This window comes from Rhinopithecus bieti, unplaced genomic scaffold, assembly GCF_001698545.2.
Source record: "Rhinopithecus bieti isolate Rb0 unplaced genomic scaffold, ASM169854v2 scaffold_48477, whole genome shotgun sequence".
In the NCBI taxonomy this organism is placed as follows: Eukaryota; Metazoa; Chordata; class Mammalia; order Primates; family Cercopithecidae; genus Rhinopithecus; species Rhinopithecus bieti.
This window is the reverse complement of record NW_016819110.1, coordinates 356,929-368,749: the sequence shown is the minus strand read 5'-3', so window position 1 is coordinate 368,749 and position 11,821 is coordinate 356,929. Positions and strand designations below refer to the sequence as shown.

At 45.9% G+C, this 11,821-nt stretch overlaps 1 protein-coding gene across 1 annotated transcript; it reads left to right on the top strand.

Moving 5' to 3' along the window:
* The first annotated feature begins 417 nt into the window (after positions 1–417).
* Positions 418–5,098, top strand: CCDC70 (coiled-coil domain containing 70). Its single transcript, XM_017858267.1, has 3 exons — positions 418–701; positions 3,801–4,009; positions 4,404–5,098. Exons 2-3 carry the CDS (start codon positions 3,848–3,850, stop codon positions 4,941–4,943), a joined length of 702 nt encoding a protein of 233 aa, XP_017713756.1. The 5' UTR covers positions 418–701; positions 3,801–3,847; the 3' UTR covers positions 4,944–5,098.
* Positions 5,099–11,821: the final 6,723 nt, after the last annotated feature.

Genomic DNA, 11,821 nt, shown 5'->3' with positions numbered 1-11,821 from the left:
GTAAACCGGTTGAGATTATCTAATCTAAGCAACAGAAAGAAAAAAGAATGAAGAAAAATGAATATAACTTTAGAGACCTGGGGGACACCCTCACGCTACTAGTAATCACATAATATGAGCCCTAGAAGGAGAGGAGACAGAGAAAATGGAAGAAAGAATATTTGAAGAAGTAATGGCCAAAAACTTCTGAAATTTGATGAAAAACTGTATCAAATCTGCATATCCAAGAAGCTCAACAATCTCCAAGTAGAATAAACCTCAAGACCAAGACACATCCTAGTCAAACTATCAAAGCCAAAGACAAAAAATCTGGAAAGCAGCAAGAGAAGTGATTCATCCCACACACAGCCCTCACCAGACCATGACTTCCTAGAACCATGCTCCTGGAACCAATGCCGACAGAATCTGAGGTAACAATCACTCGTGAGTCATCAACAGCACTGCCCCATCAGGGAAGTCAAAGACGGAAAAGGAACTCTTTCAGACCTTTCAAGTGCCCCCTCCTTTCCTTAAAGTCTTTTATAGGGGACTTCTTCTTGGAGTCTCCATCCTGTGAGTCAGGTCTGAAAGGGCACAGATAGGTCACAGCCAGCATTGTTGGGGCAGGCCTGCAAGCAGCATCATTGGGGATCTGACATGACGATGGCCGCCTGCACCCTCTGAGGGCTACAGGACTTACCCCGTTGGGAAGCAGCTAAGCAGTAAGTAACTGTTGGCTTTAGACTGTATAGTATTTGTTCTAAGCATAAGGTAATATATATTTTCCTTAAAAAGAAGTTCCTAGTCTTACAGTATAACTGAAAACTAGGCATGTTTCTTTAATGCATGTTTTTATAGCTATACAGATACACATCTACAGTTTTATATTGTACTTTATATCTTAATACACATCTACATATTTGATATGGTTCTTATTTTCTTTCTTTCTTAAAGAAAGTTTAGTGTTCACTTGAGAATATGTGAATTTTTTCCAACATCCTAACCCAGTAGACGCCCATTCATCCAGCTGCTATTTTCTGAACACCTATCCTGTGGCAGGACGTTTCGCTGGATGCCAGACATAGAGATGGAAGATGAGGTGTTTCTAGTGGGACAGGAAGTGCACATGCTCAGTCTGAGCTTAGGAGAGACTGCCTGGAGGAGGTATCTGAGTGCTGAAGGATTCGCTAGGTGAACTGAAGTGAGCTTGGACAAGGCTATCCAGGGAGAGGGGGCCAGCATGACATGGAAGTGAGGGAGGACCTCGCATATTAGACGGATTCCAGGCAAAGAGTCATACAACATAGAAAATCAAATTTCCAAAATGCAGTTAAATTCAGTTCAATTCAACCAACATTTTCACCAATTCCCTCCTATATAGACGGCTTTATATTATAATAGCTCCTGGATTACAGAGATGTCAGGAAGACATGTACACACCTAATTTCAATCAAGTCTGACAAGTAACAGTGGAGTAACAGACAGATAGCATTGCGGAGGTGGTGAGGAACTATGTCTGGAGGGTCCGAGTGGCTTTCAGAGGGGAAGGGATGAACAGGAATTCAAGCCCACCATAGGAGGAAAAGGGGCTCTCAGTAGAGGATGCGGCATGTGCTTCAGCATCCAGGCAGGAAACTGCAGGCAGGGTGCCAAGAGCTGAATAGAACTCATTCATACTGGGCCTTAGATTTGGAGTTGGGTGCAGGCTGGGTAGGAAGGACAGGGAGAAGCAAGCTGGAGTTGGGCTGCACAGGGCCTTCCTAGGGCATTCAGCTTTGATCTTTGGGCTACAGGGTCTTTGAAGGTGTGTGAACTGATGTGATAGGACGAGAAAGTGTTTTAGAAAACACCTGTAGGGCTACAGTGCAGGGGCAGATAAGAAGGTAAGATCAATACAGAGAGCAGCGAGGCTGTTTCAGGCATCCTGGCCTGACCTGGCTGTGGTTGGGGAGATGGAACAGGGGCATGGTTTCAAGAAATGTTAAGGATCTCAGCTAGGCAGGCTTGATGGTTGAGGAGAGAAGTATGGTGAGGGAGAGGGAAAGGTCAAGGATGTACCCCTGGTTCTGGTTTGTGTGACTTGATGGATGGTGATGCCACCAGCTGTCCACAGCCTAGCCACTGTCTCTTCATATGGGTGCGCGCGCACACACACACACACACACTCAGTTGTGTCTTTTCTCCTCCTCCACTCCCTGTTCCTAAACCAGAAATGGAAAAACACAGAGAAAGCCCTGAAAATTTCCCCAAAAGGTCTCATGGATGATGAATCAGTGAGGTCCACTGAGTGAGGGCCAGACCCTGGCAACTTCCTCGAGAAAGCACAAAATGGAAAACAACGCTCTCAGCATGTGCATGCACCACTTATCTGACAACACAGCTCTTTACTGCCCCCTAACCACCTTCCTATGTCCAGTACTTTTTCTCATCCCTTGATTCATGTTTGTAGTTACAGGGATTGTTACAGATAGTTCTGCTATCTGATTCCTCAGATATATGGCAATGTTTGAAGATCTTTCTCCTTCCCTCTCTCCCTCTCTGTCTTTTTCTTTTCTTTTTTTCTTTTCCTTCTTTCTTCTCCCCAGCTTTTATTCTATTGTGAAATATACTGTATTGACTGGAGTACATAAAATATCCATGTACTGCTTAACACGTTTTTATAACAACACACATGAAACCGCCACCAAGCAAAGAAACAGAATGCTGCTAGCACTGCAGAAGCCCCTCTCAAGTACTCACTTAATCACAATCCTTAGTCTCACCTCCTCATCCCACACCCCAAATCCTCCCACACCAGCAACTATTACTCTGACTTTGGGACTCACTTCCTTGCTTTTCTTTCTGTGTTGGGGGTGGAGAGATAGGGAGAGGAGAGGACAGGGATCTTTCTGTGTTAACCTAGAAAGTATGTTCTAAGTATGTTCCCCTAGACCATGGCATTTAGTCCTGCTTGTTTGGAACTTCATTCTTTGAAATTCCCTGATCCTGCTTCTCTCTTTCAGCAGAGTGTTTATAAGATTCACCCATACTGTTGATGGCAGCCATGCTGTCTGCCACGTGGATATACCGCCATTTTTTATTCCACTCTATTGGGATGGTCACTGGATTGTTTCCAGAGTTGAGCTCTTATGAGCAAAGCTCCTCGAACACACTTGTACATGTATCCTAGTCACAGTTCCCAAGTTTCCTCAGGGTTTATATCTGGGACCGGAGTTGCTGGGTCATCTGGTATCTTTCTTACTGTTCCATATTACTCAATATTGCATGAGGGTCTTCTTGTTCCATGACCCTGGCAACATTCACCATTGTCTCTCACCTTTTTGTTTTAAACCACTTTTCCCAAAATAAACTCCTCTCCTAATATACACTGTCCTCCTCCCCTCTGAGGTCAGTGGGCCTATCTTCTGTGTCCCAGGCTCGTAATAGAGGACATTCACATGTGAGCATGACCATAGGCAGACAGGAACAATTCCCAAGTGAGTACACCAAAACCTAAATTCATTCGGGTTGACTGAACAAACGTAAATTATTCTTGGCCTCGTCATATCACACCTGTGTGTTCTGATACCCTAGTTGAGAGCCACTGTCCTTCTTGGCTGAGTGTCTATGTTTTTAGCAGCCTTGAGCTTGAATGTACTGACTGCCTCTCCAGCTCACAGCCATGACCACCCCACGTTTCTCGACCAAAGCTTGTCCCTCACAAACACCACCATGGGGACAAAGAACAGTGATTACATTTTCTCAAATCCAGTACTACAGAACCAAGGGCCGTCCCTTGGCATGTGATACTCACAGATCTCTCTTCTCTGCTGCCCCCACAGGGTCTGACCAGCTGACCTGGACCTGGCCAAGGGTCCTGTCATCCCTCATGGCCACCCCACCATTCCGACTGTTAAGGAAGATGTTTTCCTTCAAGGTGAGTAGATGGATGGGGCTTGCCTGCTTCCGGTCCCTGGTGACATCCTCTCCCAGTATTCGCCAGAAGAAACTAATGCACAAGCTGCAGGAGGAAAAGGCTTTTCGTGAAGAGATGAAAATTTTTCGTGAGAAAATAGAGGACTTCAGGGAAGAAATGTGGACTTTCCGAGGCAAAATCCGTGCTTTCCGGGGCCAGATCCTGGGTTTTGGGAAGAGGAGAGATCTTTCTGGGAAGAGGAGAAAAGCTTCTGGAAAGAGGAAAATCCTTCTGGGAAATGGAAAAGTCTTTCAGGGAGGAAGAGAAAACTTTTGGAAAAGTACCGCATTTTCTGGAAGGACGATAAGGCCTTCTGGAAAGAGGACAATGCCTTATGGGAAAAGACCGGAACCTTCTTCAGGAGGACAAGGCCCTGTGGGAGGAAGAAAAGGCCCTGTGGGTAGAGGAAAGAGCCCTCCTTGAGGAGGAGAAANACAAGCTGCAGGAGGAAAAGGCTTTTCGTGAAGAGATGAAAATTTTTCGTGAGAAAATAGAGGACTTCAGGGAAGAAATGTGGACTTTCCGAGGCAAAATCCGTGCTTTCCGGGGCCAGATCCTGGGTTTTTGGGAAGAGGAGAGATCTTTCTGGGAAGAGGAGAAAAGCTTCTGGAAAGAGGAAAAATCCTTCTGGGAAATGGAAAAGTCTTTCAGGGAGGAAGAGAAAACTTTTTGGAAAAAGTACCGCATTTTCTGGAAGGACGATAAGGCCTTCTGGAAAGAGGACAATGCCTTATGGGAAAAAGACCGGAACCTTCTTCAGGAGGACAAGGCCCTGTGGGAGGAAGAAAAGGCCCTGTGGGTAGAGGAAAGAGCCCTCCTTGAGGAGGAGAAAGCCCTGTGGGAGGATAAAACGTCCCTCTGGGAGGAAGAGAATGCCCTCTGGGAGGAGGAGAGGGCCTTCTGGGTGGACAGCAATGGCCACATTGCCAGGGAGCAGATGCTCGAAAATGGGTTCCACAACGCCGACAGAGGGCAGCGCTCGCTGGCCTTCTCCCGAGGCAGGGCGTAACCAGCATGCAGGTGCAGGGCCCTGTGGTCCAGACTCCCCTGGGTTGGGATTCAAGTCCAGGGTGAACTCATGTGCTGGAGAAAAAACACACTCATTGGTCTCCTTGTTTTGAAAGATCCAATAAAGTCCTGAGGCAAGGTTTGGAAATCCAACTTCTTTGAGGAAGGCTGGCTGCATTTTTTCCAGGTTTTGTGATGCTCCAAGATCATATTCCCATCTCTGGGCCACAGAGCTCGGTCCCAGGCAGCTCCCAGTGACTCCAGCCTGTGCGGGTGTTTGGAAGTAGAGACGCTTTGGCTCTCTTTAAAAGAGTCAAAATGGGGAGGAGAGGCTTGGGCTGTGCCAGCTAGAAACACACAAGGATGGAGAGGGGCTGAGACACCACTGTCTCTGCCACACTGCAGGGAGGTCACTTCTTCACTTGGGGCAGTCTTGGAGGCCTGGAGAGGGCTGACAGCATTCCAGTAAAGGCCTCCGTGCTGTTAACTCTTTGTTTGTGCCTCTTCCTCCCCTGGTAGGGCATGTGGAGGACACAGGCAGAATCCATGCACAACCCACTCACTGGTAGTTCCGAGTTCCACCAAACGTCTCAGCGGCCCTACTCAGGCAGCATGAAAATAGGGCCTTGGCGTGGAGGCTGAGACTCAAGAGTTCGGCCCCCAAGAGCACTGACGCCCCTGACGAGGGAGTCAAGCTGACCCATGGAGTGGCCTGGGCAATGCACAGGCATGCTCCCTGCCCCTGCCCTCACATATTCCCACTCACAGAAGTCTCATGGTCCCTGTTTTTCTGTATTATACATTCTTTTTGGGGGGCTTCCTGCTTTCATCTATTTTAAAATTAAAATACCCTAGGAAGTAGTACACTGAATGAATGTGCATGAATGTGGTCAAGCAACTTATGTGCCCAACTTTTCTTCTGGGGGTGGGGAGATTAGATGGCCTTTATGGGGAATGCTACACAAATGACCAAAAGTGTAAGGGAGTAAGAAACGCCACGACAAATGTGTCTTGCTTCCCCTTTCCTTAGGCCTGGCCTTCATTGTTATATTAACACATCAACTTACCTCACCATGGTGGGTCCCCTACTACTAGACAAGCACTTTCTCATGCACCTCCTCATGTGACCTTCACCACAGCTCTGTGGGTTGGCAGGAAGGTGCATAAACCCATTGTACAGATGAGGAAACAGAGACCTAAAGAAGCAATGTGAGTGCATGTGGTCCGGCAAGTAGCAAATGGGAGGGCCAGGACAAGAACCCACAGTGTCTGTCTCTTGGTATTGTGGCCCTTTCCTAATACAGCCCTGGGTCATGGAAAGTGACTTGGCTGATAGTGGTGTCAATACTGGGAGAGCCTTAAAGTACACTAGGATTTCACAGTGGCTTGGGGGTGGAGAGATAGGGAGAGGAGAGGACAGGGATCTTTACAAAGTCAAGGGTGAACAAACACCCTTGGTGCCAGGAGAGTGAGCTGACTCCCAGGAGCAGCCAGGCCTCTGAGGCTCCAGATGATGGTGGGAAAGCCTGGGTTACTGCATGGCCAACGGAAAACTTGGGAAAGTCTGGGTTCCCTGCAAGTCCTCTGATTCTCAGAGAAAGCAGGGTCAGAGCAAGCAGGGAGAGCAATCAGAGTTCTCTGATTCTCAGAGAAAGCAGGGAGCAGCTTTCTCCTTGGTCACGCACACACACACCCATCCTCAGCTCTCCATGGGTCCCAGGGCAAGGACTTCAGCAAGCCATGGGGAACAGGATGTAGGGTGGAGAGAATTCGATTTCAAGAGGGCTGCCAGGGGCCCACACTCAAGACCTGGATGGTGTGGGCCACTGCATGGTGTTCACACTGCAGGAACCCCAGTGCAGAGAAAAGCTGCAGATTCAAAAATCCCCAGGGATTCTCCCAAAGACAAAACTCAGGGTGAAGGGAGATGAAAAGTGTAGTCTAGACCTCCACGATTGCAGACTCCTTTTATTTTCTATGGAAAGGAAGTTCTCAAAGCTTGGTCAGCACTTGGGTGAACTCAACCTTTCTTCTTGTTCCCTGCCATCCAACAAGAAGGTGTGCAGCCAGCATCCCTTTGCTACATAAATCAGTTAATTCATCATCCACTTATGTATTTATTCACCACCACTGTGCCTTCCAACACTATGCTATGTTTGGGAATGAGCTAATTCTTGCCTATAGGAAGCTTCCCATCTAGTGGGGGAGACAGATAACCACACAATCACAATGTCATTGTTTGGAAAAGTTGGCAAATGCTAGGAGGGAAGAGGCCCATGGGGCTGCCTCTCTGAGAGAGCACTGCAGCAGTGCATGTCACTCAAGCATGCTTTAAACACTACGCAAAGATGCATAGAGATGAATGAAACTGAGTTTTAGCCAAAAGGAAACCTAAGGATAAGTAAGCTGTGTACAACTAATGTCTGGGAATCACTTGCCCTTCGCCACTGGTTCACAGATAGAGAGAGTGCAGATAACATTCACAGAAACATCTCCTAACCTCTGGGCTTTTATTAATACTGTTAGCACAAATGCAGATAGATTTCTCCACAACCTCAGCAGCAGCCAAAGCTGGCTTCCCTTAGCCAGCACCTGTGACAGCAAGGCTGAACTCCTGAGAGAGTTCCTGGGTCTTTCGTAAGATGAAGCACAGGCAAATATCTATGGAGAAGCTCAGCCTCCCTGCTTTGAGCTCCTGGCAGGAAGAAATGTCATTTATGCTGTTTCAGAGTCCTGCTCATTTAGCTGAGTTCCAGATTCGAAATGAATCATCTTTTATTCCAAAATCATAATGCAGATACTGGAAGATTCAGAGGCGCCAGAAACAGCATCTATTGCCACAACTGTTGTTTCACCATTAAATTCATCTTCCCCGCAAAGCCTGAGCTGTGCCTCCAGCCAGAAGCGCTTACCCAAATTACCCAAAGCTGCCAGGAGGTCAAGGATATATTTTTGAAATGCAGTAGGTTCTCCAGTGTCTTCTCTGGTTTAAACCATCTGTGGTTTAAATAATCTCCAGGAAAGGGGCTACTCACCCAACCCCTCTCCACCTTGCCATCCCTAGACTCATGCGAGAGTTTAGATAGAGAAGGCATCCCACTGGCTGTCTAGTTGAACTCCCTCATTTTGTAGATGAAGGAACAATGCTCACTGAAGAGACTTTGGCTGTGGTAAGGAGTGGAGCTGTGTCATGACCAAAGTCTGACTCTTGTTCATCTATTGCTTTCTCCATCCTCACTTTATTAACCTCAACAAAGCTATTCCTCACTGCCCCGAGGAGGGTGGACGATTTCCTAAGGTCTTATGTGCCAGCATTAGACGTCGTGCTGTCAAGAATTCTCTTGTCCCTTTAAACGTATCAATGGGGCTAGCTCCACCCTTGTCCCTAAATTAAAACTCAAGTAGACACCATGGATTCTTCCAGTCACTTTAAGTTAAAAAAACATGGTCCCCATTCAGTAATTTTTTTTTTTTTTTTTTTTTTTTTGAGATGGAGTCTCGCACTGTCTCCCAGGCTGGAGTGCAGTGGCACAATCTCGGCTCACTTCAACCTCCGCCTTCCGGGTTCAAGCAATTCTCCTGCCTCAGTCTCCTGAGTAGCTGGGATTACAGGCACCTGCCACCATGCCTGGCTAATTTTTGTATTTTTAGTAGAGACGGGGTTTCACCATGTTGTCCAGGCTGGTTTCGAACTCCTGACCTCGTGATCAGCCCACCTCAGCCTCCCAAAGTGCTGGGATTACAGGTGTGAACCACAGCGCCTGGCCTCAATTCAGTAATGGAGATGTTCCACTCCCATGTAATAAAGCTCTGGACCCTTAGTGGGCTCTGCAGGAATGAGAAATCCCACCGTTGAAGAGGAGATGAAACGGCCGGATACTTCTTTTTCTCTCCTGGTCATGCTTATGTAGGTTTGGATCCTTCCAAGGTAGAGGGGATGGAGAAGCAGGAAAGTTCTTCCATGACTGATCCTATTCTAGAGCTTTGATCTTCTCTGGATTTGACAGCTGTTTAAAGCTGCTGCTTCTTACTCTTTATGGTGGCTTTTGTGGTTCCTTGGTTACCCCTTCCCCGGTGATAGTCGTTGATGCCAAGGTGAAGTCACTTACATCAGGCCCAAGCAAAGTGGAGCCGGGGAGGTCATGAAGGAGGGGATCTCACACACATATTTCCGAGATAAGAACACAAGGACCTTCTAAAAACCCACAAATCCCTGAACATCCTGCATGTCCTGCACATCCTGCTGTTCAACACAAGTCTGTAGCAGGGCTACCACAAGAAATTCTGCAAGATTGTGGCATTCCAGATAAGCTGCTCTTACAAGACTTGCCTAGCAATGGCTGTCTCCACCAATAAGTGAGCACCAGCTCCTGCCACAAGCCCCTGTGACCAACGATTTTTGTTTCAGAATAGCCTATGTGAACCTCTTCTTTGTCTTTTAAAAGTTTCCCTTTACATTAATTTATCTGGATATACCAAGATCATCATGGCTTGCATATACTGGATGGCAATCCCCTGTCACTATCAAATAAACTCTTTTTTGTCAGAGCCTCTCTGTCCTGTCAATAAAATAGGTTGATGCCCCCAACAAACACACACACACACACACACACACGAGGAACGACACTCTTATCTGCCGTCCCATCCATGAGCATGAGATGTAACTATTCAGCTGGTTGCTTACTACACTTATCATGGCCTTACACAGTCATGGTACTCCCAACCTCCCCAGAAGATCCTCTCGCATAGGATCTAAGACACTGGTTCTCTTTCTTTTGCAAAGCCTGTGTCTCCTCCATGGTGATACATTCATTCATTTTGGCTTCAACAAACTCTGGAATGCAATTACCCTTCAAACCGTAACTCTCTACTCTGATACCGGCAGCTGCTTTAGTCAGCTTCTCACCCTTTGGATTATGCAGGCATGACTTAGTCACCAAAACACCAGTTACCCAAACTGTAGGTACCATGTTTTAAGTTGTATATGTGATACTAAAGTCCTTCCTCTTGACTTGGGATAGAATGTAGCCCCTTCCCAAGTCTTTCCCGTTGATGGGAGTAGAAGGATTCACAATATAGGCCCTCTATAAATATATCTTCCAAAATTCTCCAGAAATTTCCTACCCTTGACCCTTTAGTATCTTCAGTGTGGGTGAGAGTCTAAGAGTTATGTAAATGATTTTTGGAAAGTTGTTTGGTAAATTCTGCATATGGTTTGGCACCTCTCAATTCTTCAGCTAAAATTTCCTTCTAATGTTTTGTTAGATCTGCATGTATTTAACCAAGCTCTAGTACTTTATGGATTAGTTTCTATATCGGTAATTTCAACTCCATTGAAGTTACCATCCCAGGCTTGGTTTCTCCACGAAGGTGCCTTTGGCATTTGGGATAAGGTGATTCTTTACTGTACAGTATTTTCTCAGCATTGCAGGACATTTAGCATCCCTGGCCCCACTACATGTCTGCAATGCTGGCCAGTCTTTGGTGACAACTAAAAATTACCCCCACCCATTTCCAGGCATCCCAAGGGAGACACTTCTGTCCCATTTGAGAACCAGTGATCTTTCAATTAGATAAGAGGATGAGCTCTCATTGTCCATCAGTACAAATTACTTCTTTGCATAGGGGTATGCCCTGTCCTTCACATAGGAACTAAAGCAGCAAGGTTTGGTGAAGTGTGACTGACTCAGTGCAAGAACACCCATCCTACTACTGTTGGTCAGCAGCATGAGTTTTGTTGCTTCAGTTACACCTTCCCTTACCTGATGCCCTTTCTCACTGAGGATGATAGTGTTGTTCTGGTTGGATAATACTTTGAAATATATAAGAGTTATTTGTTTTGTGCGTGTGACTATATTTAACCAGAGCCATCCATTTTAGGACAAATTAAAAATACACATAGAAAGGGTCTTTATTCAGTTTTTGGCTTTTAAAATAGGTTCTTGGCCCATTTCAGAAGCATTATGAGAGGAGGAGGAAAAAAGGGGAAAAAAGAGAATAATTTTCAAATTAAAGGGCAAAGCCCAGAAGAAATGAGAATGAAAGAGAAGAGGAGGGGATGTCCAGTTAACGATACAAAGCATATGCATCCACTGGCTTCTACTTCCTCCCTAAGTCCCAATAAAACACAGAAAAGGGGTTGTTTTTAAAAATCAGAAATAAATCCACAAGAACAAAAAGAATCAGAAAGAAACCAATAGCAATGCAATTTTGAAAGCAGAAAATCTGAGGAATGAGTTGTAATGGACTTAGCAAAAATAATAAAGCTGAATCCTAAACTGGCAGTGGGGAAAGCCAAGAACCAACTCAACTTACACTGCAGAGCCACCTTCCTCTCACCAAGGCTGGAAAATTAGCAGGCCAGGTGCTTCCTGAAGCACAGGGAGAGATGGAGCCAAGGACAGGAAGACTACATTTTCAAGAAGCAAACTCTTAGATTCTCTCCCCTACAAACTGTTCATCCATTTTGTAGAAGATAGGAGGTTTATTCTTTGGGGAGGACAAAACTCAGGGTCCTTAAACTGCAGATATCAGATATTGCAGAAGATGGTGATACCTCACAAAAAATTGGCTAAAAAGTAAAATTGTACATTACGTGTTGAGACCTTCCTCCTCCCCATCTCCCGCCCGGTCCCCTCCCCACCATAGGAGCCGACCTCCCAGATGACTCCTAGTGATTCTGCCCCTCTGGTATGCATACCTTTGGACTACCCCAACCCACACTGACTAGAGCTGATCTGTGTGACCAATGGAATAATAAGAAAAATGACAGAGTATGACTTCTTTTCCTTTTCTTTCTTTCTTTCTTTCTTTTTTTTTTTCTTTCTTTCTTTCTTTCTTTCTTTCTTTCTTTCTTTCTTTCTTTCTTTCCTTCCTTCT

Bases quoted from the DNA above. Each gene is read 5' to 3' on its own strand.
- CCDC70 (XM_017858267.1), top strand. From the start codon at position 3,848: ATGGCCACCCCACCATTCCGACTGTTAAGGAAGATGTTTTCCTTCAAG. The intron at 4,010-4,403 runs ATGAAAATTTTT...TTTCGTGAAGAG, and splicing joins AAAAGGCTTTTCGTGAAGAG to ATGAAAATTTTTCGTGAGAA.